Source organism: Phoca vitulina, unplaced genomic scaffold (genome assembly GCF_004348235.1).
Source record: "Phoca vitulina isolate PV1807 unplaced genomic scaffold, GSC_HSeal_1.0 scaffold39, whole genome shotgun sequence".
Taxonomy (NCBI): domain Eukaryota; kingdom Metazoa; phylum Chordata; class Mammalia; order Carnivora; family Phocidae; genus Phoca; species Phoca vitulina.
In genome coordinates, this window is record NW_022589742.1 from 15,814,876 (window position 1) to 15,841,689 (window position 26,814).

General features: G+C 35.8%; 1 protein-coding gene across 1 annotated transcript in view; it reads left to right on the forward strand.

Moving 5' to 3' along the window:
• Positions 1–26,814, forward strand: part of SMARCA1 (SWI/SNF related, matrix associated, actin dependent regulator of chromatin, subfamily a, member 1) — a 74,111-nt gene that overhangs the window by 22,450 nt on the left and 24,847 nt on the right. Inside the window, exons 11-21 of the mRNA XM_032428248.1 lie at positions 413–639; positions 1,577–1,698; positions 4,338–4,373; positions 5,293–5,445; positions 7,805–7,937; positions 9,158–9,306; positions 10,169–10,288; positions 16,053–16,163; positions 16,425–16,538; positions 22,317–22,439; positions 24,977–25,109. Of these exons, the coding sequence (XP_032284139.1) occupies positions 413–639; positions 1,577–1,698; positions 4,338–4,373; positions 5,293–5,445; positions 7,805–7,937; positions 9,158–9,306; positions 10,169–10,288; positions 16,053–16,163; positions 16,425–16,538; positions 22,317–22,439; positions 24,977–25,109 (1,421 nt within the window). The remainder of the gene's footprint in view (positions 1–412; positions 640–1,576; positions 1,699–4,337; positions 4,374–5,292; positions 5,446–7,804; positions 7,938–9,157; positions 9,307–10,168; positions 10,289–16,052; positions 16,164–16,424; positions 16,539–22,316; positions 22,440–24,976; positions 25,110–26,814) is intronic.

Here is a 26,814-nt window from a genome sequence, read left to right on the forward strand (position 1 = left end):
GAAGGCAGACGCTTAACGACTGAGCCACCCACGCACCCCTGAACATTTTTTTTTAGAATGCTTTAACTTTTTATTATTACAAACAGTGTTGTGATGAACACTATTCCACTTATGTGGCTATCTACAAAGGACGAAATTGTAGATGTAGAATATTCACATTTTAAAACTTATTACCTATCTTGCCAAATTGCCCTTTAGAAAGAGTGTACTAACTTATCCATGTCAGTTTATAAGATCTTCCTATTTCACCACATATTCGCCAAAACTGAATATTTTTTTACTTTTTTTTCTTTTCAAATTTTTATTTAAATTCTAATTGATTAATATATAGTGTAATACTGGTTTCAGGAGTAGAATTTAGTGATTTATCAATTACATATAATAAATGATTAATTATAGTTAAAAATTTTAGGTATACAAAAATCCTGATGAAAGATATTGATGTGTTAAACTCTGCTGGCAAGATGGACAAGATGCGACTCTTAAACATTCTGATGCAGCTTCGAAAGTGTTGTAATCATCCTTACTTGTTTGATGGTGCTGAACCTGGTCCACCTTATACCACTGATGAGCACATTGTCAGCAACAGTGGTAAAATGGTAGTTCTTGATAAACTGTTGGCCAAACTCAAAGAACAGGGTGAGTTACAAATCTATACATTAACATGAAATGACTTTATATTAGTGACTTGTGTATGAATAACATTTTGCATATTTACCCATCATTTATTCATTCACTCATTCAGCAAACATTGTTGAGTACTTATTATCTGCCAGGAATTGTCCTTTGGGCTGGGTATTACAAAGATGCATAAGACAACAGTCTTTGCCTTGGACAAACAATGTAGTGAGGAGGAACAGTTGCAATTCATTGTGATAAGTGCCACATGTTGAGAAACAGTTGGGGAAATCTTCACAAAGGCGACATTTGAAGTGAGCCCTGGAGAATGTCTAGAAGTAAATCATGGGAAAAAGGAGGGGGAAGCATTTTACAGGGCAATGAAACTGAAGTATGAAAAAAAGGGAATGCAGAGCTTACAGTATTTGGGGTAGAGTGGCAGTTGAGGAATCTGAAAAGATGGATGGGGCCAGATTATGAAAGTCCTTTTAAACATGCTAAAGAAGTTTGGACTATTTGGAAGGCAGGGAGGGAGGTGTGTCATAGAAGATTTTGCTGTGTCAGCTGACATGATCAGACTTGTATGTTTGGAGGAGAACCTTTGAAGCAGTACGGGGGTTCTACTGAGGATGAGAGATGAGAAACAGGAGACTAGTTGGGAGACTATTGCAGTAGTCTAGTGAAAGGTTGTGTGGACCGATCACTCATCCTCAGGACAGAGAAAAGGCAGAATTTAAATCATCTCAATATGTGTGGAGGGTTTTGAAATCCTTAAACATGCATAACTCAGCAATGCATAATTCTGTATAGCATTCCTCGAAGGTGTATGTGTGTGTGTGTTTCATGAAGTGTTCCACTATATATTTATGTTACATGTGATGTTTACTTATATTTTTGTAACTTTCAAATTAGTTTTACACAAGTTGAATAACTTGCTTTTTTGGGGGAAATGTTTTAGGTTCAAGGGTTCTCATTTTTAGCCAGATGACTCGCTTGCTGGACATTTTGGAGGATTATTGTATGTGGCGTGGTTATGAGTATTGTCGACTGGATGGACAAACCCCACACGAAGAAAGAGAGGTGAGGAAAAGAAAGTAAAACAAAACTTTAAAAATCAGAGTTCAATTAAGCCATGTTTTTCATCATTAGGTAGTTTTGAACTTTGGCCTTTTTTTAAATAGCTAGGTGTGTTGAATTTTCACTAACACCTCTCTGTCTCTCTGAGATCTTCAATTTGGCTTGCATTATACTGACTCTTTACAAAGCATCCTTTTCAAGGTCTTCAAAGACATCCTCACTTATCTAAAGGATACTACACCATTACACCCTTACCTCCTCTAACCACTGCTCTGACCTTCTAATTACTGTTTCTCATCCTACTCTTTAATCTCTGATTCTGCCATTTTCTTTTCTTGATTTGCTTCCTGCAGTAGACCCTCGCCATTTGTGGAGTTTAACAGTTGAGATTTTTCCAGTTTATGAGTAATCCTAAAGACTCATGAAACAGTAATTTGTAAAGAAAATAATCTCAGTGTTAGATTTTTGTAAAACTGAAATTGGACAACATAGGTCTAGGTGCTTATCATGCATTTGGATCTTGGAATACCGTAAGGCTGGTGTATAGGAATGAGTTACTGAGCTAGTGAGGAAACCTACCTAGCAGCCAGTGTCTTTCTCAAATTTAGGAATTCTTACAGATCTTTAGATTATCCCTCATGAATGTCATGGGTCTAATGTATTTTAAACCCTTTAAATACTTTTTTGGGGGGAGGGCTTTGCTAATTTATCTTCACTTTTCTGTGGTCCTTCAAGGCTCTGTCTTTGGTCTCTCTTTTAAGTCTATCCTCAAGCTCTGGGCAAAGATTGTGATTTCATGGTATAGTGGAAAATGCATTGAACTTGGTTTCAGAAGACCTAAATTTCAGCACCAGCTCCACCACTTTGTAGCGTATGCAAGCTGTTTAATTCTCTGAGCCTCAGTATCTTTAACTATTATCAGGGTAATATTAATACCTAGGCTTCTTTTTTTCTGACAATTTTATGAGGATCATTGGGTATAATAGATATGAATGTAGTTTTTAAAACTGTAGTGCAGGATATACTACATGTCATGAAATTGCACACAGGCCTTTTACCTCTCAGCTTTAGGGCCCCATCTCAGGCCACAAGGACTCTTAGTCCATGTCCCTCTCCTTCTGTAGCTTCAGTGAGCACTCTGTCTCTTGTGTGCTTCCTTCTTGAAGCTTGGCTGTAGCATAGGATAGGGTCCATAGCAGGCACACAGGCCCTTTTTATATTAAGGGTTTACCTGCTACCCATTGTGGGGAAACATTTTTGGTAACATTCACAAATAATGGGCATGTTTCAAAGTTTACACTGGTCCCTGCTCTATAGTAGTTTACTTTTTTTGAAATGGTAACTTGAAGCTTTATTGGGCTTTTGCTGATTTATTCCTCAGAATGGGTTTCTTTCAAATCCACATTAAGTACAAGCCATATAGTGCTATTCAAAATGACCCTTTTTCCTGGAGTGAAGATGATACTAAGGCAGAAAAGTAGGTGCTTTCTGACCTCAAATAGCCAATTTGCATTTCTGACTGATCTCCCTGTTTACGAACAATGTGGACTTTACCTAATTATACCCAAATTATTCTGGTTTCTTAAAATTTCAAATAATTTCTCCCTTCAGAGGCTTTGAATTGCATATGTTGAATTTAGGTACAGCAAAGTCAGAGCTGTTCTTTTCTTTTTTTTTTTTTTTTTTTTTGGAAATGCCCCACTTTCCCATTATACTGTTGTCCACCTAATCGTTTCATCTATTTTCCTAGTAAGGAGGGGAAGCCACATTTGATTCCTTACTCTAATTATTTGCCAGCTGTTAATAAGCAATTCTTTTTCAGTAGTTCTCAGATTTGCCCTTTCTTCATTGCTACCGCTAAATTCAGCTAGCGAAGTCTCTGGTCACCCTCTGACTCAGTTCCTATAACCTTTACTTAATTGGCCTCCTCACTTTTATAGGGAAAGGATCTAACATTTGTCAAGCAACGACTCTAAGCTAGGCAATGTATAGTTCCAGCTGAATTCTCCCAGCAGCCCAGTAAAGTATAATTTACTGGTATCATTTTCTCTACTTGAAACTGTCTCAGAGAGGTTAAATGCTTGCTTAGAAACACATATGTAGTAAATGATAATGATTCACACCAGGTTTTTGCTCTTTCCTCTACACCAAATTGCCTCTCACTACACCGTGCTGCTTTCTATACTGCCCCCTCTACATGCTATATGGACCGCGGCAGCGAGTGTCACCTTCTCTGCTGCAACTTTTGACCATGCCATTCCATTCATTAAAAATATGACTTCCTGTATTTTCTGATTATCAAAGTAATATATGACTGCTGAAGGAAATTTGCAAAATAAAAGTATTTCTGGCCAATTTTTGTATATATAATTTATATAAATAACTGATACTATACTATATATTATATATGAAGTTTGGTAATATTTTTACTCAGTATTATGTTGTACTTTCCTATATCAGTAATAAACTTCATTGTAAAAATAATTTAAGTATAATATTACATCCAGTGGATGTACTATAAATAATTTATCTCCCAATTGTTGATCATTTAGGTTGTTTCCAAGTTTTCACTATTATAAATAATGCTAAAGTGAAAGTCCTTATACATAAATCTTTGTGCACATTTCTGATTATTTCCTTAGGATAAATTCCTAGAAGTGGAATTACTGGGTCAAAGGGTATGAACATTTTTAAGACTTGATGCATATTGCCAAATTGCTTTCCAGAAAGGTTGTACCAATTTCCATTCCCTGCAGCAATGTATGAGAGTGCCCGTCTCACCGCCCCCTCGTCAACATTGAGTATTATTTTTTTAATCTTCAAAAAATGGTATTATGTTTTAATTTGCATTTATTTGATTACTAGTAAGATTGAACATTATTTTTGTATTTATTAGCCATTCATATTTGTTCTTCTGTGAATTGTCTGTTCTTTTTTTCCTTTTTTTTGCTTATTTTTCTACTGGGGTCTTAGTGTTTCTAATTAATTTGTATGAGATCTTTATATAGTAGGGATATTAACATCCCATTAATTTTAAGACTTCACTAAATATCCCTGGATTACCTTACTGAATTTCTTCATTACTTCCCTGTTTGCCCCTTGTCACCATATGGAAATAAATCTACTTAATCTCCCCTTTATCCAGTTCTCTCATTCACATTTCTGAACCTTTTTCTTTCTCGTTGGTCTTCCAAACTATACTGTCTTTGTTAATCCTATGTAAAATAATGGGAATGAAGTTGAGATAGCTGACATTTTACCTCCTAGATATTTTTCAGCTCTCACTCAAAACATTTTCACTGTTGTTGCTTTAAATAATTTAAATGATTTATTGCTTGCCTAGTTAAATTTGTTTATACGATTGTTCTGAGTGTGTCTCTATTGATGTAAGCTTCTAAATATTAGGAACTTTATGTAATATACTTTCTACAGCAATTCACACAGTACAGTATATAGATATATGCTTAAGTATTTCTGAGATGGAAGAATATCATAAAGTGGGCTTTTGAATATGCATGTTAAAAATATTTCTTAAGGACTCTGTTAATATAATTTTATTTTTGTTTTTCTTCCATCTCCTGTGTCAATTAAAAAAAGGAAGCAATAGAGGCCTTTAATGTTCCTAATAGTAGCAAATTCATCTTTATGCTGAGTACCAGAGCTGGAGGTCTTGGAATTAACTTGGCAAGTGCTGACGTGGTTATACTATATGATTCAGACTGGAATCCGCAGGTTGATCTACAAGCTATGGTTAGTAATCTTTAATGATGTCAGAAATTTATTTTAACTAGGAATACTATTGTTATTTATGCAGCACAGGTGTAACTTATAAAAGGGCAACCACAATTTTTGGGAGGTTTTCTAGATGTTAAAATAGATTATCTTGGAAAACAAAGATACTGTGCTAATTACAAAAAAAAAGGAAACAGAAACACACACACCCCAAATCCAACTACAGCATTTATGTGTCTATTTTGGCATTTATCATGAAACCGAACTGTTTTTTCCCCACTCCTGAATATTGAAAAGGACATGTACATATGTCTTAATGAAAAGGGTTAAAAAGTTAATGTGTTGTTATTAATTCTTCTGGATAACTAAATACGTTAAAATTCTTAGCACTAAAATTGGGAGAGGTATGATTTCAACTTTTGTAATAAAACATTTGGGATGAGGAGGTAAAAAGGTAACAAAGGAATATATTCCAGGAAAACATTTGATACCTAAGGACACCATTGGAAAATATCCTACCCTTTTTTAAAAAAAAATTTCAAGGAGCTATTTCTTTTATTTGTCATCATGCTGTCATTTAGTGAATTAGAGCTACAACTTCTGTCAGTGTGACTCACATTTTGAGATAAAAGTAATTTCAGAAGTACAAAGATGCAAAATAGCTATGCACTCAAAATCCCAATAAATTATGGGATAATTTACTATCTTTGGAAGCAATTAAAGTCATACATCAATGAGGCATAGCTTAGAAGTCCTTTTTAAAAATTTTATATATTTATATTTATATTTTTTGGTGCTGAAACCCGGGAGTGAACGCCCCACCTTCCTTTTTTTAATAACAGAATTAAAACATATTGACTATCAGGACATTTTAATTTTTTTTTTAAGATTTTATTTATTTATTTGACAGGGAGATATAGCGAGAAAGGGAACCCAAGCAGAGGGGGAGTGGGAGAGGGAGAAGCAGGCTTCCTGCTGAGCAGGGAGCCCGATGCGGGGCTCGATCCCAGGACCCTGGGATCATGACCTGAGCCGAAGGCAGACGCTTAACGACTGAGCCACCCAGGCGCCCTGACATTTTAATTTTTTAATTTTTTTGAAGATTTATTTGTATTTTTAGAGAGAGAGCAGGCCCACGTGTGCACATGCACGAGTCCGGGGAGGGGCAGAGGGAGAGAATCGTCAAGCAGCCTGACGCAGGGCTCAGTCTCATGACCCATGAGATCGTGACCTGAGCAGACATCAAGGGTTGGACACTTAGCTGACTGAACCACCCAGGTGCCCCAGGACATTTTTAAATCGAAATGCTTTTTTATCATTACTTTAGCATGGTACTGAGCTAGCCGTTTGATATGACTCAGTAGGAGTAAGCCCCAGTAAGTTACAGGGTTACTAAACTGGAAAACCTGTTGATAACATTTCATTTCATTAAAATTGTTAGAGCTTAGCTGATCTTTCATGATTTACTGATTTGAGTTTGAAATTTTAAATTTGTATAGAGGTGTTGCATTCTCATTCAGTGTGCTTTGTTGAAATTGTTACTGAGCTCTAGTGTTTTTATATTTAGTTCAAGGGCTGTTTTGAATCTTGTTTCTTTGATTTGTTTTTCTCAACTGCCCTCTTCCCTTCACCTGTTTGCTCTAGCAGCTTCTGTGTTTTAAAAACACTCCCCTTAGCTGTTTTTGTATTATCAGAACTTGCCACCTGTCTCCTTTACCAACTGTAAACCATAGGACTAATTCTAGACCACTATATAGTAAGGATATTAATATGCCATTAATTTTTATTACCTTTTATTACACATCCCTGAATTGCCTCCATAAGCAGAAAGAACTGCTTGATTATGCAGACTTTTGCCACCATAGCAACCCTTGCTAACTACTTTGCCCCTCACGAAACTACTTGCTGTTGTGGAAGATGGTTGCATTTAGTGGCTTAAAGTTGCTTAGAAAACTCCCTCTAGTCCTCATCTTAAAGGGGCTTTGGTGGTTGCCTTTCTGGAAGTTTTCTATTACTGGTATAGTATAATATTGGCAGATTTTTTTGGTCACAGGGACCTCTAGATATTCCTTTATTTAAAAAAGATTTATTTGAGAGAAAGAGAACGTGCACAAGTGGGGGGCGGAGCAGGAAGCCCAACATGGGGCTTGATCCCAGGACCCTGAGATCATGACCGGAGCCGAAGTCAGACGCTTAACTGACTGAGCCACCCAGGCGCCCCATATATACTCTTAATATTCATTATCCTCCTTTAAAATGTGGCAGGTCTAGAGAGCTCAGAAACTAATTTTGTATTTAGAATTTTATAGCATATGGTGGCTGTCTATATATTTTATCCAGAATACCCAATATCTTATATTAGGATTCTTTCTTCTAGGATCGAGCACATCGTATTGGTCAGAAGAAGCCAGTACGTGTGTTCCGTCTCATCACTGATAATACTGTTGAAGAAAGGATTGTAGAAAGAGCAGAGATAAAACTGAGACTTGACTCAATTGTTATACAACAAGGTATTTATACATGTAAACTTAATTAGGTGTTTTTTTTTTCCAAAAACACATGCAATTTTCTTTAGAGGACATTTTTATTTTTTTAAGATTCATTTATTTATTTTAGAGAGAGAGAGAGAGAGCGAGAGCAAGCGTGTGGGGAGAGGGGCAGAGGGAGAGGGAGACAAGCAGACTCCCTCTGATGCGGGTCTCGATTCCAGGACCCTGAGATCATGATCTGATCTGAAATCAAGAGTTGGATGGTTAACTGACTGAGCCACCCAGGTACCCCAAGGAGATTACTTTTAGAGTTGACTAAAATTTGCAAACTTACAGGAAAAAAAGTCAGTTTTTTAAAAAAAATGCTAATTTAAATCCATTTAATTTAAAGCCTTGCATTCAATATATGGAATAGATAGTTAAACATCACTAGTTTATAGTTGAATGCCAGTGGCATGTCTTCTCAAGTACCTGATATTATTTAGCAGTTAAAATGTCTAGTTAAAAATTTTTTTAAAGATTTAAGACTTTATTTATTTATGAGAGAGAGGGAGTGCGCACGCACTAGCGGGGGGAGGGGGGAAGGGCAGAGGGAGAGGGAGAAGCAGGCGGGAGCCTGATGGACATGGGGCTCTATCCCAGGACTCCTCTGGGATGATGACCTGAGCTGAAGGCAGACACTTAACTGACTGAGCCACCCAGGCGCCCCTAAAAAATTTTTATACACGTATTAGAGAGTGCCTGTTGATAGAAAGAAATTTGATCTGAAAAATGAGCTTTGAAAATGAAAAAATGTTTCTGTTCTTCTGAGTTTTAACTGAATTTTACAGAAGGAAACTCATATTGAAATAGAAGGTATGGTAGAAGAAAAACTTGTAGGTGTGTTCATTAATATAACTTGAAAGCTCACTAATTTTCTGTGCTTTTAAAGCTTTACTTATAGTTAAATGTGGTAGTGTCTGATTAGAACTATTTTTTTTTTAAAGATTTTATTTATTTATTTGCGAGAGAGAGAATGAGAGACAGAGAGCACGAGAGGGAGGAGGGTCAGAGGGAGAAGCAGACTCCCCACTGAGCAGGGAGCCCGATGCGGTACTCGATCCCGGGACTCCAGGATCATGACCTGAGCCGAAGGCAGTCGCTTAACCGACTGAGCCACCCAGGCGCCCTGATTAGAACTATTATGCTGTGCTTTCTATGGAATATAATTGAATATATACAACTTTTATTTTTATTATTAGGAAGACTCATTGACCAACAGTCTAACAAGCTGGCAAAAGAGGAAATGTTGCAAATGATACGTCATGGAGCCACCCATGTTTTTGCTTCTAAAGAAAGTGAGCTGACAGATGAAGACATTACAACTCTTCTGGAAAGAGGGGAAAAGAAGGTTAGTTAAAATGACATTTGTTTTCATGATGAATTGCTTTAAAATCAACGTACTTCAGCATGCTTAATTGGATTTGTGTTGTTTCAAATGCATGTTTCAAATGACTCATGTTCTCTCTAAGGATTTGTAGATTTATATCCAGAGGTAGTTTAGGGTTTTTTAGTTTAATTTTTGGTAAGAAAGACTAAGAACTAGAGTTTAAAATTGAGTGACCTTATATCTTATGTTTATTGAAAGTAATGTTGGTATTTACTTAAAAGCCAAATAAATTTCACATTCAATCACATATATCAGGACTACATTTTTGCAGCCTTTTTCTTACACTGGATTACATTGCATTAACTGAAAATCTTTTGTGAACATTTCATGAAATATTAAAGCATTATTTGCTAAAGTATAATAAACTATTTCAGAATATTGCCATTTTGTGTTGAATTTACTTTTTTTTTTTTACAAATTATTATTTTTTTTTTTTAATTTTTTTTTTATTGTTATGTTAATCCCCATACATTACATCATTAGTTTTAGATATAGTGTTCCATGATTCATTGTTTTTACAAATTATTTTAGATAATTTCAAACATGAGTGAAAGTAGACAGAAATTATGATATGGCTACATCTTCAGGGATAAAAGATTTTAAAGAAAGCCTAATTGAGAATACTTGAATAACCACTTAAATATTTAAAATACTTGGAGTAAGTTAAATTTATATTCATTTAATGTTAGCCTTGCATTCTTACCTTGTAAATTAACAGATTGGATATTTCATGTCAAACCTGACTTTTAAAAAGATAGAGAGCCCACAGATTTTTGTAAGTAATTCAGTGATAATTTTCTAATTTCAATGCATTGAACTGTAGACTGCAGAGATGAATGAACGCTTGCAGAAAATGGGAGAGTCTTCTCTGAGAAATTTTAGAATGGACACTGAACAAAGTTTGTACAAGTTTGAAGGAGAAGATTATAGAGAAAAACAGAAGGTAACTTTTTACCCTCAGCCATTAGACTCTCAAATTAGCATTTCTCCCCATAACCATTATTAAAAAACACTGACGGGGCATCTGGCTGTCTCATTCGGTAGAACATGTGTGACTCTTGATCTTGGGGTTGTGAGTTCAAGCCCCATGTTGTGTGTAGGGGTTATTTAAAAAAATAGATAAAATTAAAACAATAATAAAATTAAAAAAACCCCACTGGCACTTACCTATTACAATGCTCTGCTATGGAGTGAAATTTGATGTGGGTCAGATCTCATGCAATTGCTATCTTTAATAAATTTTGCTGGATGAAGATGATGATGATGATTATCATCATCCTCCTCATCATTTTTGCTGCTGTTGTTGCTGTTATTACTGTTTTTTGACAAGCAGTGTAGGATTGTGGTGGAGTTCCTGGATTTTGAAGCTGAAATCCCAACTGTATTACTAATTAAGTGACTTTGGGTACTCATTTTTCTCCACTATCAAATGGAGGGTATAGTAATACACTGCATGGAGAGCAAGGTCCTTTGAGGAAATGGGAGTTTTATTTATTTTGGTTGAAATTACGGCTGTAATTAAAAATTTTTAATTTGAAATGACTTTAGACTTTATTACAAAAAAGTACAGAGTTCACATGTATCTTTCACCCAGCTTCCCTTAATGTTAACAAGTTACATAATCATAGTACATTTATCAAATTAACACGTTTTCTCCCTAAGTTCTTTCCCTGTTCCAGGGGATACAATCCAGGATCTCACACTGCAGTTTAAAAAAAACAGCTTTATTATGGGGCGCCTGGGTGGCCCAGTCGTTAAGCGTCTGCCTTCAGCTCAGGTCATGGTCCCAGGGTCCTGGGATCGAGCCCCGCATCGGGCTCCCTGCTCTGCAGGAGGCTTGCTTCTCCCTCTCCCACTCCCCCCTGCTTGTGTTCCCTCTCTCGCTATCTCTCTCTGTCAAATAAATAAATAAAATCTTTAAAAAAATAAAAAAACAGCTTTATTTTTAAGAGCAGTTTTAGATTCACAACAAAATAAAGTGGAAAATACAGAGTTCCCATATCTACCTACTCCAAATAAACATAGCTACTACACTATTAATATCCCACATCAGAGTGGTACATTTGTTACAATTGAACCTACATTGACACATCATTATCATCCAAAGCCCATCTTTTACGTTAAGGTTCACTTTTGGTATTGTACATTCTGTGGGTTTGGATAAATGTGTAATGATATGTATCCACCATTACAGTATCATCCAGAATAGTGTTACTGCTCTAAAAAGTTCTCTGTGCTCTGCCTATTCATTTCTCTCTTTCTATAGCCACTGGCAACAACTAATCTTTGTACTATCTCCATAGTTTTGCTTTTTCCAGACTATCATATAGTTGGAATCATATAGTATGTAGCCTTTTCAGATTGGCTTCTTTCACTTAGTTGTATGCATTTAAGGTACCTTCATGTTTTTTCATGGTTTGATAGCTCATTTCTTTTTAGTGCTGAGTAATACTCTGTTGTCTGGATGTATCACTATTTATTTATTCATTCATCTACTGAAGGACATCTTGGTTGTCTCCAAGTTTTGGCCATTATGAATAAAGCTGTCATAAAAATTCATGTGCAGGTTTTTGGGTGGACATAGATTTTCAACTCCTTTGGGTAGATGCCAAGGATCATGATTGCTGGAGCATGTGATAAGCTTATGTTTAGTTTTGTAAGAAGCTGCCAACCCTTCTTCCAAAGTGGCCATACCATTTTGCATTCTCATGAGCAATGAATGAGAATTCTGTTGCTCCACATTCTCACTAGCATTTGGTGGTGTCAGTGTTCTGGATTTTGGCCATTCTAATAGGTGTGTAGTGGTATCTTGTTCTCATTTGCATTTCACTGACATAAGATGTTGAGCATCTTTTCATTTGCTTATTTCCATCTGTATATCTTTGGCCAGGCGTCTGTTCAGGTCTTTTGCCCATTTTTAAAATCAGGTTATTTTCTTATTGTTGAATTTTAAGAGTTCTTTGTATATTTTGGATAACAGTCCTTTATAAGATGTGTTTTGCAAATATTTTCTGTCATTTTGTGACTTTTCTCATTCTCTTGACCCACAATGCTTTTTTTTTTGCTGTGTCTTCTTAGGCTCTTTTAATCTGCGTTAGTTCTCAGTCTTCCTTTGTCTTTCATGGTCTTTACACTTTTGAAGAGTATTGGTCAGTTATTTTGTAGTTTGTCTCTCATTTTGGGTTTGTCTGACATTGTCTCATGATTGGACTGAGATTATGTATTTTTTGGCAAGAATTCCATGGCAGGGATGTTAAGTCTTCAGTACATCTTATCAGGGAATATAAGATGTTGTTGTGTTGTATTACAGGAAATAGTAACCTTGATCACTTAGTTGAGGTGGTGTCTGCTGGGTTTCTTCACTGTAGAGTTACCATTTTTCCCTTTGTATTTGATAAATATCTTGGGGAATATATTCCTCAAACATATACCCACTGATTTTAGCATGTTTTGGTGGCATTTGCCTGCAACAGTTATTATTGTGGTTTTTGCCTGATAGTAATTTTGTATTTCTTTCATTCCATCTACATTTATTAACTGGGATTTTTCCGTAAGGAAGACCTGTCTCTTCTCATTTATTTTATACTCATTTATATCAGCATGGGCTCATGAATATTTATTTTATTTTTTGAGTTATAATACAATTTTATCATTGTTTTGTTTGCCAAAATTGTTCTATAAAGCTGTTATATTTTTAACTCACAGAAATGAATTTTGTTAAAATAAGAAAGCTTATTTTTGGATATTGATTTTACTGAAGAATGAGAGGTGAGCCATTTTAGTTTGCATCGCAACTAGTATGCTGATAATGCTTTGTTGCTATCATTATTTTTTGTAGTTTTTAGTGTCTTGACTTACATCTATTTGGTTGTTCTATCTGTAACCTTAATTTAGACTGCTTATGTTTTATTCTGATGAGATAAACATGATGACTTGCATGAATAAGGTAGAAATTGTTTTTGAGATCTCGTGCAATACAAATTTTTTGTTATTTCTATGGGCTTATTGGTATTAAGAGTATTTTATAAAGTGGAAAAATATTAAACAGTGAAGAGTAAATATCAGTGGAACTTCTAATCTACATCCTTAGAGTAAAATTAGACTTAGTAAAATACTTGTCTATGTCTAATATAGCAGGTTTCCTGTGCTTACAGTTCTAGTAAAATAATGTACAAATATAGAGGAATTTTAGTAATAATTATGATTACTTATATTTTTATAATTGAATGACAAAATCAGATTTTAAAAATATTCTGACTTGGCATTATCTCTTATTTCTGGCTTTTCATATTTTTTAGATAGGTTCTTAAAATAGGTTCAAATTGTCCTTTGAAGAGAATTGAAAACCTACAAAAATATTGTTTATACGTAAATCATGGGAATTACACAATGAGGTAGATTTTCATATATGATTTGTTGAATCAGCATTACTTTACAACCATACCTGGGAAATTAAGTCATAATGACTGACATTGATCCTGAAGAAATTAACCTGAATTAGTTTGTATTAATGTGCTCTTATCTAAAACGAACTAATTCAGCATGATTTAGTGTATTTGAAAGTTTAGGAATAGGCCCTTAATGCTTATTCCAAATTTGGATACCTAGACCTGCGTGTAAGTATGGGTTAAATGGCCAATACATTACTTTTGACTAAGTTAAATTATTATTGATTTATTTTCATTCCAATTGGGACAAATAACATATTGGTTATTTATAAAATATTTTTTCTATTACTATCCTCTCACATTAATCCATTTGAGGGGGGAAAAACAAAACTACTTTCAGTGCTTTGAATATTTTTTTATTTTATGCAAACTCACATTATACTGTCTATATCTCATAGACTCTTAGAGTTAAAAGAAACTTAAAGGTCATTTAGTCTAACCTTTTTAAATTAAGAAATCCCATATGTAGGATGTAGGGCAGTTATCCAGCCTCTATTTGAATGTGGTCATATTGGGAATCATACTCCTTTTGGGAGAGTTCATTTCACAGTTTTATATTTTTTGGTTCTCAGAAAATGAGTCAAATAAGTCTTATTTGACTTACAAGCTCCTTGATGGAAGAGATTATTCATCTTTGTATCCCTGACACTGACTTGTAAATAATACAGTAGGTACTTAAGACATATTTATTAAATTACATTGAGTAGGAATCTACTTTCCACATTGGTGTTTTTTTTTTTTTTTTAAAGATTTTATTTATTTGACAGAGAGAGACACAGTGAGAGAGGGAATACAAGCAGGGGGAGTGGGAGAGGGAGAAGCAGGCTTCCCGCGGAGCAGGGAGCCTGATGCTGGGCTCGATCCCAGGACCCTGGGATCATGACCTGGGCTGAAGGCAGACGCTTAACGACTGAGCCACCCAGGCGCCCTTCCACATTGGTTTTAACCTTATGGATCAACTGAGACCTGTGTTCTTTTGTAGTTGATAGACTTTTACATATGTGAATACTACCATTATGTCTCTCTTTAGTCTTTACTTCTTTGGACACTGTGAGAGTTTGTAGATCCCTAACCATCCTACTCATCTTAGTTTATCATCCACTCTTAAACTATGATGCTAAGGTTGGAACTCCATCCTTAGATAAGATCAAATAGAGTGGGATCATTAATTGTAGATTAATGGCCTCTTTTGTGTTCAGGCACTAGGATAGGCACTGTGAAATCAAGAAAAATACCTGAACTGGAAAACCATCTCTATAGACTCCAGAATTTTGTATTGTCAGTTTGGCCTATTGGCTTTTAAATTTTATTTTCTGGCTGATACTGGGGTAGAGTTTTTTTTTTTTGAAGATTTTATTTATTTATTTGACACACAGAGAGACAGCTAGAGACGGAACACAAGCAGGGGGAGCGGGAGAGGGAGAAGCAGGCTCCCCGCTGAGCAGGGAGCCTGATGCGGGGGCTCAATCCCAGGACCCTGGGATCATGACCTGAGCCGAAGGCAGACGCTTAACTACTGAGCCACCCAGGCGCCCCCTGGGTTAGAGTTTTGTAATGCTACCTAATCCTAATCATTGTTCACCCAACTTTGGGTGTTTAATAATAATTTAGGTTCAACTCCTGGCAGTTTATCTAATGCCTTAACTTATGTGGTCACATTTAATCCTCAGGGTAGGTATTATTCTTCCCACTTCACTGAGGGAGGAATTAATTTTCCCCAAGTTACACAACTGGTAGGGTGGCAGAACCTGGTTTCAAATTCAGGTCTTTTCTGATTCCACTGACTTTTCCCACCGCTACCTTACCAAGGCCTTACTTCATTTTAAAATTTCTCTTGATTTGAAGGAATATATGCCTATCATGTTGATAGTCATCATTTACCCTTTTCAGCTACTTTCTAATTCATACACTTGACACAGTTACCAGAATCAGTGTTAGTCTTCTATATTAAATACTATTTATTTCAACATAAAATACTAACCAGATTGTGCAGATTCTTCTCACTTACTAAGTAAGAACTAAGTTTTTAAATAACAACTAAACTTGCTTATTAAAAAAAAAGAAAACAAAAACATCCTTGCACCTAAACTTGGCATATACAGTGCAAGGGTTTGGAACTTGGGACATATAATTGTGACTTCTAAAGTGCAAGTATTGCTTCTTCCAAATGGCTTTAGTTTTCTCATGCTTCTGCAACCTTGATGTGTTTGATTTTTAAAAACATTTTGGAATAATTAAATTCCTTGTTCTTGTGTATAGCTTGGGATGGTGGAATGGATTGAACCTCCTAAACGAGAGCGCAAAGCAAACTATGCAGTGGATGCCTACTTTAGAGAGGCTTTACGTGTCAGCGAGCCAAAGGTTCCAAAGGTAAAACATTATGAGGCCAGTTTTTATGTCCTATAGCAGAATTCTCTTGTAACAGGGTCTGTGACTTAGATTGACTTGTATCAGTGCAACATTATAGCCCTTACGATATAATAATGATGTAGAAAAGTACTTGATATGGCCCCACCATATAAAGGGATTCCGTTGTATTTATGTTTCTATATATAAAAGAAATAGTAAAAGAAGTATGTTCACTTCATGTACTGAAAACAAGTATGTATGTAATGCACTTTTCTCCCATAGGCTCCAAGACCTCCAAAGCAGCCAAATGTTCAGGATTTTCAGTTTTTCCCACCACGTTTATTTGAGCTCCTGGAAAAGGAAATTCTTTATTATAGGAAGACAATAGGCTATAAGGTAATTTTTCAAGTTTTTATTTATTTAACTTATTTTTTATTTTTTAAAGTTTTTAGATTAGTATATAATCTTTTAAGCTAATATAATCTATTAAACCAGACTGGAAAGCATTCCATTTTAATGTGAGAGAACATAAAAGTAAATCAAAATGGTGGTGTTTCTAAAACCAAAGAGGAGGTTCAACTAGAAGTCAAGCATCAAACTACCAGATCACCAGTAGGATCATCATGAAATGGGATTAATGGAGAATTACCCAATATTTCAAAAATAGTGATAATGTATATTATCTTAATAATGCTAAATGTTTGAGTGGTGAAAGAATATGTAGAAAGAACAATAGGCATATGTTTAATTAGAAGTGAATAGATGATAGATGACAGGAAGTTTTTAATCATTTTTCTTAATATGACCAAGGAATAGTACTTTTGTATTTATTGTTCTTTGGTTGATGAAAGCCCTATTGGTAGTTATTTGATTGTTGCCACTTAGGTGTTAATGATAAATGTGATAATGAATTCTAACATTTTAAAATGATCTTTTGGAAATAAAGATTCTTATTTATATGGGTAGATAGGAACCCATTTTTAGTGAGGGAAATGTTTGTCACCCTAAAGCTATCACACTGAGAGATTAAGCCTACCTAGTTATTTCTATATGCTGAAACTGACTTTCCAGTGAATGGAAAGGGATGACCAAAGCTGTGAAATTAGTATAAGTAGGATAAGCAGAATTATAAAAATATTAATACTATTGTAATTTTATGAAGTTTTCTGTTTTATGAAGTGGAAGCTGTGTTTTAAAATTTATTTTGTGAACCTTTGTCACAAGTGGAACTATGCGCAATTATTTTGATTAGTAGCTGTAATGTGCCTAGAAAAGCTTCATGTATATAAGGTACTTAGTTCATTTGTATTTTGGAACTAAAGTGGATCTCTAGAGTGTTTGTACTATTTGTCCAGAGTGAGAGCATTACCATTTGAAATGGAGCAAAAAAGGGTTTGCTTGCTATTTATGTATCAAAGTTCAATATATGTAAACAAGAACGAGAAAGTGACAGTGAATATAAGTAGTTATAATCTGGTTAGGGAAATATGATTACATTTGAATGTATTTAACCAACATGACTGGATAAAATCTGTCTTAGGAAGTTGTCAAAGAGTAAAAATACCATGGTTGAACATTCAGACCAGGAATAAAATCAGTTTCAAAGAAGGTGAAAATGGTGATATACCAGAAGAAACAGGAAATTGTAGATCCAAAATAAAAATGAAGATAGCAAAATTAATAAAGTAGTAATATTTCATGAGGTAAACAAATATATATATTATCCCACTAAAAGTTACAAAAATTTTAGGTTTAGATGATTATTTTGTTACTTTTGTGGAATGTTTTTAGTGAGACTTGAAAATTAGTTGAAATGTTAAGCCCAGTTAGTAATCAACCAAATATCTGTGTCAAGCATTTTATAATTTATGAAATGCTTTATCACATACTTCATTTGATTTCTAACAGCCATGTGAGATAGGTGTTATTATCACCTCCATATAAGAGGTGAGGAGACTGAAGTTCAGAGAGGTTAAAAGACTCATTCAAGGTCACATAGCTAAGAGAGTTGCCAGAGGTGCTGGTCTCCATCCCAGGTTCTCAGTGTTCAAATGCTATGCTCTTTCCACTCAGACATTCTGCGCTATTTCTGCATGTGACATAACCCTGCTGCTTTTTGCAGCCCTAAATAAGGACTGTGTTTATGGTGGTGTGACATGTTGTTTGGGAGGCGAGCCAAGTGGTAGTCAAATAACAGCAATAAAAAAAATCCTCTCTGCCAATATAACTGTTTATGCTCCTTCTTTGGAGATCCTGAGATTCTGTTCCCTATGATAATACAGCGCCCACCACATCCTCGCCACAGCTCTGGTTTTAATGCAAGCCGTGCCTTTCATTACAGGCAGTTTGTGGTTGGGGTGAGGTCTCATAATCACAGTTGGGTGGTGGCCAACTGGAAGGAGATGGAGGAGAGAGAAACCTTAGAAGAGGGAGCCATGAAGGGACAGCTGCAAAGGGTGACAAGAAGGAGGCAGGTGGAAGAAGAGAGGACAGGGATGAATGAGGAGAGGGAAGATGGCATGGACTCCATGCTCTGGCACCTTACTCTTTTCTCTTCCTCACCTCCCAGAGCTCCGTGACAGGAGAAGGGAGTATGAGGGCTGTTTTTCACTTAATCCATACTTGTTGAGTATTCCTCTGTGTCAGGTCCTAGGCCATGCAATGGTGATAAAGTAGTGAAGAAGACAGACAAGGTCCCTCAGTGCATGGAACTTGTGTTCTAATGCAGGAGACAGATATTAAGCTGATGCCGCAGAGTAATGACATTATTTGTTTTCTGTGCTTACAGAGGGTGCTACGAGGGAGCATGACAGTGCCTATCTAATGTGGATTGGGAGATCAGGAAGATGGTCCCTAAGGCAGTGTTATTACATTGAGATCAGAGAGACACATGGGAATTAGTCAAGGGAAGTGTGGGAGAGGAGCTCAGGCAGGGAAACCATAGGAAACCATAGGAAACAGAGGTGTTGCAATAGGAAGGACGACGGCCCCTTCGGAAACTGAAGGCAGGCCAGTGTTGGTAAGGAGGGAGAGGGGTGAGATGAAGTTGGTGAGTGAGTAGTCAGATAATGTGGAGCATTGAACGTTAATTGTAGGTCACATTAATTAGGTTGAACTTTAGCTTTAGAGCAAAGGAAAACCACTGAGGTGTTTTTAAGGCAGAGGAATGGGTGGGTCCTTACTTGTGTTGCTTTCTATTCTAAGTTCTTTCAAAAGATCAGCTCATTATCCTCATTACAGCCCTGAAACTACATCCCTGTTTTATAGATGGAGAAACTGAGGCACATAGAGGTCGAGTAATTTGCCTTGGGTCAAGCAACTTTTAAATGGTAGAGTATGATCAGATTTACATTTTTAAAAGATCACTCTGGCTGCAATATAGAGAATGATGAGTTTATCTAGGGAAACCAGCCAGGAGGCTGTTGAAGTGTGAAAAGGTGAGAGAAGATGGTGGTGGCTTGGAGTATGGTGGTGTGGTGGTGATGGTGGAAGGAAAATCCATCCCCTACCACTCTACTAGCCTTGTACTCTCCTTGGCCTCATTTTGGATTGTCTTAGTATCATCTTAAGACTTACCTTGTCCTCCATATATATGCATATTTAGCTGAGGATTTATGAGACAAATAAGAGTACATTCTGGATGTTGGTTCTTTCTGAACCCTGTCTCTTCCATTCTTTACCAGGGGATGCAGACCTGAGCTAAGGTGGGTGCTTTAATTAGGTAGGTGTTGTGTTTGAATTCAGAGTATAGACAGATGAGCGTGGCATACTAGTCATCTGCAAAAGCTGTTGTTTTTTTTCAGGGATGTTGTGATATTGATAACTGTTACACATATCTTCTCGAAGATACCTAGCATTGTTTTTTCTCCCCCTATAGCTCCAGAAAACTCACCAGAGCCACAAAGTGAGTGGAACAATAGTTTATTCTCAGTTGAACAGATTGCTACAGTGCAGTTACCTGGTATTCTCTTTGCATAGTTAGGTTCTCAGAAAGGGACTCCTTTCCCCCCCTTCTGCTTAAAGGATTGCTAGCTCAAGGGAGAGAGGTGTAGTCTTATAGCTGGGAGTATTATGGTGCATGGTACTGTTCTGTCAATTTTTCTCTTATTGAAAAATCTCTAGTGGTTGCTGTTGTCTACTGTATAGATTTTTCTTTTTTCTTTACTTAGGCTCCATGCCCAGCGTGGGGCCCAGTGTAGGACTTGAACTCACAACCCTGAGATCAAGACCTGAGCTGAGATCAAGAGTCAGATGCTTAACTGACTGAGCCACTGAGATGCCCCACTACTGTGTAATTTCAAAAAACCCTTGTAAATCTATCTCAGCCTGGCCTTGTTTCTTACTCCTTTTCAACATAAACCCTATATGGTCTATATGAGGACAGAAGGTCTGTGTGAGGAAGGACCCTATATGGTCCTTCCTGGCTTTGCTCATATTGTTCCAGCCTAGAATGTTGTTTCTCTCTTCTTCTCCATTTCCCCCAATCCTTAGAATTCAAAATTCCACAATTAGGTTGTGAGCTTCCTGTAGGCAAGGACCATGTCTACTGCTTTTATGTTCCAGTGAATACCTATCATAGTGCTATGGACATAATAGACATTTAATCAGTACTTATTAATTTGATTGTGTGGTACTGATGATTGTAAATGAACGTGTTTTTTCAGTAATTCTTTTAAACCCAGTTATTAGGGTTTATATTTAAAAAACTATTGGATGCAATCGTTTTAAAAAATTTTTATTTTCAAGTTACAATTTTATTGTTTCAAACTGTGAAATATGTATAACAATTAGGAAAATGTACTCTGATATGTATTATAATTACATTGTAGTAAACCCATGACTATCTGATATCCCTAGGGAATGAGTTGTTTGTGGTAGGTGTGCATATCAAACAGTGGAAGGCTTAGTGTCAACCCTTTCCATGTTTAATGGAATGCTGTAAAATGTACCACACATGTTACGTACCTGCTATCTTAAATCAGGGTGCTACATTGTTACTGCAGGTGCACATAGAAATGGTGTGAGGCTTTGGCCTGAGTGACTTAGTTTGTCACTCCATACAATGAATGCTGCTCCATATTGCTGAACTGTACTGGTTGTCTATGTTCACTGTGACACATGGAACATAGGGGCCACAGCTTTGAGATACAGGTGAATGGCTGACTGCTTACTTCCTTGGAGAGCTGAGCTTCTGTCCTCAGTCTTTTGGACTTGAGCTCTCTTCTCACTTGTCAGTGTATTTGTAGTTCTGTATCTAAAACACTAGAATTCCTGTTGGTCACTGCTACTGTAGCTTTTTCTCTCTTTTTTTTTTTAGATTTGTTTTTTATTTGACAGAGAGATAGAGAGAGCACAAATAGGCAGAGCGGCGGGCAGAGGGAGAGGGAGAAGCAGGCTCCCTGCTGAGCAGGGAGCCTGATGTGGGGCTCAATCCCAGGACCCTGAGATCATGACCTGAGCCAAAGGCAGACGCTTAACCGACTGAGCCACCCAGGTGCCCCACTGTAGATTTTTCTCGACTGCAGGTTCCATCATAGCTGTTTGTGTGCTCTGCTACCCTTCCCCTTTTATATATATTCTCTCTCTCTCTCTCTTTTTTTTTGGTTCTTCATTATCCTCTCATTTCTTCCAGTCTTTGCATTTTATATGAAGATGCTCTCCCTTTCCATACCCTGGCAGGCAGTAAAAGCACTCCTTTTCTTTTTGCATTTTGACCTGATCAGAGCATTGAATGCATTCTTCAGGTGCATTGCACTTCTCTACCCTGATCTATATATATTGCCAGGTGAATATGGGCTCTTTTGTACTGCAAAACTTGTTTCTTCTGGGCTTGAGATTTTATTGTATAATGTTGATGTTGGCATAATGATATTATTGTTACTACCCTGTATTACAATATTATAAGGATGTATTTTGTTCCACAGTTATAATTAAATCTAGAATATAGTGTGGCACTTAGCAAGGGGTTTAGCTCTAAAATACCATGCAACACATTTAAGAATGGTTTTTATTTTGGTAATATCATGGTAGTAAGAATGTGGAGAAGATCATGTGTCAATCTGGTATGACTTTATATTGTTTACTGTTGAAATAACTCTAAGATTGATATGCATATATACACCCTCAATCAGTTTTTCTCAACAGTTTACTTATAATTCATTTCTTGATTTATAGGTCCCAAGGAATCCTGATATTCCAAATCCAGCTGTGGCTCAAAGAGAGGAGCAAAAAAAGATTGATGGAGCTGAACCTCTTACACCAGAAGAAACTGAAGAAAAAGAAAAACTTCTTACACAAGTAAAATATTTTAAGTGGCTAAGTGTTTCTAATTAACTAGTAGAAAAAAGAAAATACAGGCCACATTTACCTTTTATTGTATTAGCTGATTAGACACATCAACAACACGCAAGGCTATTTTGTAAACATTCATTTAGATTAGCTATTCCTATTTTTCATCCCGTTTGTAGAATACACCCATTTGGAAATGCCAGAAAATACATAAATGCAAAATATAAGTGTCAGTTATTACTATGAAGACATATATTTTATCAGTTATGTTAATCCATGTATGAATCCTGATAGGCAATAATTACTAGCATATTCTTGAAAGTTTAAATTTATTATACTGATTGTAAACTGTCCTCTGAAATTATACTCTACTAATCTTTTATTTATGGAATAATTTCATAATTCTCAAAATGCCTTTTATCCTGTCTTAGAAAGAACTTTAATACAACAGTGAGAGATTTCTGAAACTTTGTAAGGTGTGATTATTGTATAATTAAAAGCTAATAGTTATTAAATAGGGAACATTTTCATTTGAATAAAATATTAATGCTTTCTGGTCATTGTTGCTTTAATGAGTTTTGAGTGTAGAAACAATATACAAATAATCTATAGAAGATGAATAATCCGTAGAAGATAAAAAAGTTGCAGCATGAAAGACCTTTGCAAGATAATAAACGTGTACTGTATGATACCACCTTAGTATAGAAAGTTGCCAGGGGCGCCTGGGTGGCTCAGTCGTTAAGTGTCTGCCTTCGGCTCAGGTCATGATCCCAGGGTCCTGGGATCGAGCCCCACATCAGGCTCTCTGCTCCGCGGGAAGCCTGCTTCTCCTTCTCCTGCTCCCCCTGCTTGTGTTCCCTCTCTGGCTGTGTCTCTCTCTGTCAAATAAATAAAATCTTTTAAAAAAAAAAAAAAAAAAAAAAAAGAAAGTTGCCAGCAAGATTTATTTATTCAACAATTTTTTTGAACAATATGCAAGGCACAGTGCTAGGAAAGTTGCCACATTAATTATTGAGAGATAGTTTTTATATTTATATCTTATTTATTATGTAGGTCTTTTCTTTGTTATGATGTGTAATTTTACTGAATGAATTTTTATAAATTATATTCATAAGTTTTTGAGCGAAATGCCTGAAAGTCATAAAGTTTAGTTTGAAAATGTAATTGCAGTTGGCTGAATATTAGGACTTACCACAGAATAAAATAAAACATTTAACTATTCTTGTTTTATTTTCATAATTTATTTCCTGAACATAAAAATAAAGTTATGGTCTTAGAATGCTACTTGGCTTGCAGTATATGGTGAATGTATACTATACTGTGAATATACGGTATCAACTGAGGAATTGCTTTAGTTTGTAATTAAAAGTAAAATCAATTTTTTTGCCCCTCCTAGTAGTTGAATTCATCTTTAAACATCCTTCGCTGGTACCTTAAATAATTAATCTTCTAAAAAAATCATGGCAAAGATATAAAATGTGGGGTCACCAGAAATCATCTTCGTCAGCTAAAGGCTAGGGATAGAGTTTTGAACAGCCAGGGATATCACATTGTTATGGGTTGGGATATATAAGGAGTAGAAAATAAATTCTTGGTTTTGTGACTTCACAGACATACTAATAATACCAAAGAGATTTAAAACATTGACTGGTTAAACTGTTCTATCTTTTAACACTCTGTTTATAGAAATTCTGTTTATGAATACAATTTTAAATAGAAATTATTTATTCACAGTACAGTTGACCCTTGAACAACATGGGAGTTAGGGGTGCTGACCCCCCATGTAGCTGAAAATTTTCCTGTAACTTTTGACTCTCCTCAAAACTTACCTAATAGCCTACTGTTGACTGGAAGTCTTACTGATAGCATAAACAGTCAATTAACACATATTTTGTACATTACATGAATTACATATTGTATTCTTACAATAAGATAAGGTAGAGAAGAGAAAATGGTATTAAGATCATAAGGGAGAGAAGATACATTTACAGCACTGCACAGTATTTATTGAAAAAATCCATCTCTAAGTGGGCCCACACAGTTCAAACACATGTTGTTCAAGGGTCACCTATAGTTTGGAATGATGTAAAGAGCTACACATTTTTTTCTGCATTCTGACTTTTTCCTCTGTGTTTTTTGATCTAATGCAATCACATTCCTTTCTTAATTTACATGGGACCAGATCTTTGAAAAAAACTGTTGAAGTACTGGAATATCAGGACTTCATTATTTATATTAGCATTTTTATATCCTTGCATTGGTATTTTAATGTAGGCATCTATAAAATACAGAATTAAAACTACACAATATCTTGGAACTATAAATCTGTTTGTAGTACTTGGAGAAAAGTATATTCTCTTCATGATAGAAAAGCAGTTATTTTTATAACACTCAGCTTTTGATTCTAAAAAAACCTGCGATTTTGTAAGGAGGACTACTTTAAGTCTTTTAAACTGTTTTAATGTATCATTGTATAGAAATAAGTCGAACAATAAATGGGTTTGCTAATATAACTTGTACTGATGATGCTTAATTTCTGTTCACAGGGATTCACAAACTGGACTAAGCGAGATTTTAACCAGTTTATTAAAGCTAATGAGAAGTATGGAAGAGATGACATTGATAATATAGCTCGAGAGGTGGAGGGCAAATCCCCTGAGGAGGTCATGGAATATTCAGGTTTGTATATAACCTTAAAGATAGTGTTTAATTGTAACCATATTCATTTCTTTAGTGTCACTTTAATTGTATCATTGTTCAGAGATCTTCTTTTTTTTTTCAAGATTTTATTTATTTGACAGAGAGAGACACAGCGAGAGAGGGAACACAAGCAGGGGGAGTGGAAGAGGGAGAAGCAGGCTTCCTGTGGAGCAGCGAGCCCGATGCGGGGCTCGATCCCAGGACCCTGGGACCCTGACCTGAGCCAAAGGCAGACACTTAATGACTGAGCCACCCAGGCGCCCCTGTTCAGAGATCTTTTAAACATTTATGAATAAAGTGTAGGTGAAAGTATAAAATATAATTGTATTTCCACAAAAAAGATTATAAGATTTATCTAAATGGACTGCTATTGTCCTTAGTAGTTAGCTAATAGAGCCAAGTAAAGCCCTGATGAAACAAGGGTAGCTATTGAATGAGCATTGACAAAATTAGTTTCCCACTTTTCCCATCTCTGGAATTTGGTCCTCTTCTGGGCAATTCAAATCTGAGACTTTAGGTTCAGAGGATTGAATTAGTGTCTTTCTAGGTCATCCTTGAAGTAGAAAATTCCTCTCAGGCCCTTTTATATCCTCAGACACCCTCAGCGTTCCAGTCAACTCCAGGCAGGTCATATGTATTCCATTAACTCGGAGCAAGCTGGAATAGATCTAAAAAGACTGGTTGAATAAATCTTTTTATTGGTTCTAGAATCATCTCCCTTTTGTACTCAGCTGTGTCTTTGGTTTTGAAGCATATGGAGTTAATACTAATTCCCATGTCACAGCACATCCAACCTCAGGCTTCTGAAAGAAGTCTTATTAAAGATAGGTAATTATCTCTGGCAAGTTTTCTATATGTAGAACAGCAAATTTCTAACTTCCAAATAGGTTGAACTTTCAAATTTAGTTGAATATGAGCTGTTTAGAATATAAAGCATTTTTTCTTATAGAAGCAATATTACGAAGCAGTTTTAGGTTTCTGTGCTAACCTCTCAAAACCTATTTAGCTTAACAACTGAAATTCTTTGTTTTTGCAGTGAAAAATAGCCCAGAGGAAACATTATGATACTAATAAATACACCAAAAATTGATAGAAGTTACGAACAGCTTTTAATTTATCTAGAGTGTTAATGCTTGAAGAAATCCAGATTCATTAGGGAAAAGACACTTTTTCTTTTGGAAATCTGAAAGGGTTTCTGGTGATTACCAGGGAATTTAGAAGCTGATTATATTGAGTTTTTATTTCATATAATATCAAATTTATGAACTTCCTTTTCCTTGATTCCAGCATAACATTATTATTACTCTTAAGCTTTATCACATAAGTTTTAGGGCATTTGGGGCTCAGAGGGGGCAAAAAATAGATGAGAGAGAGAGAAATTCTAGCAGCAAGAATAGAATGAAAAGAGTGTAAGAGAGATTTTGTGCAGAGAGGTTTTCTGAAATAGAATTTTCTTCAAAATAGCATCAATGTGGATGAAATTGCAAGAAAATAAGTGATTAAAAAAATACCGTGTCAGATGTTCTGGTGGCATGACTAGCTCAGGACAGCTTAACTGGGGCCATGTCAGAGGGTGGGGAGATTGGAATGGCTTTATGTAAGTGGTTGCAATAAAAGAAGAAATGTATACAATTGGCTATTTGTGAGTATATTATACATAGCAGGCGTTTATATGTTGAGTGAA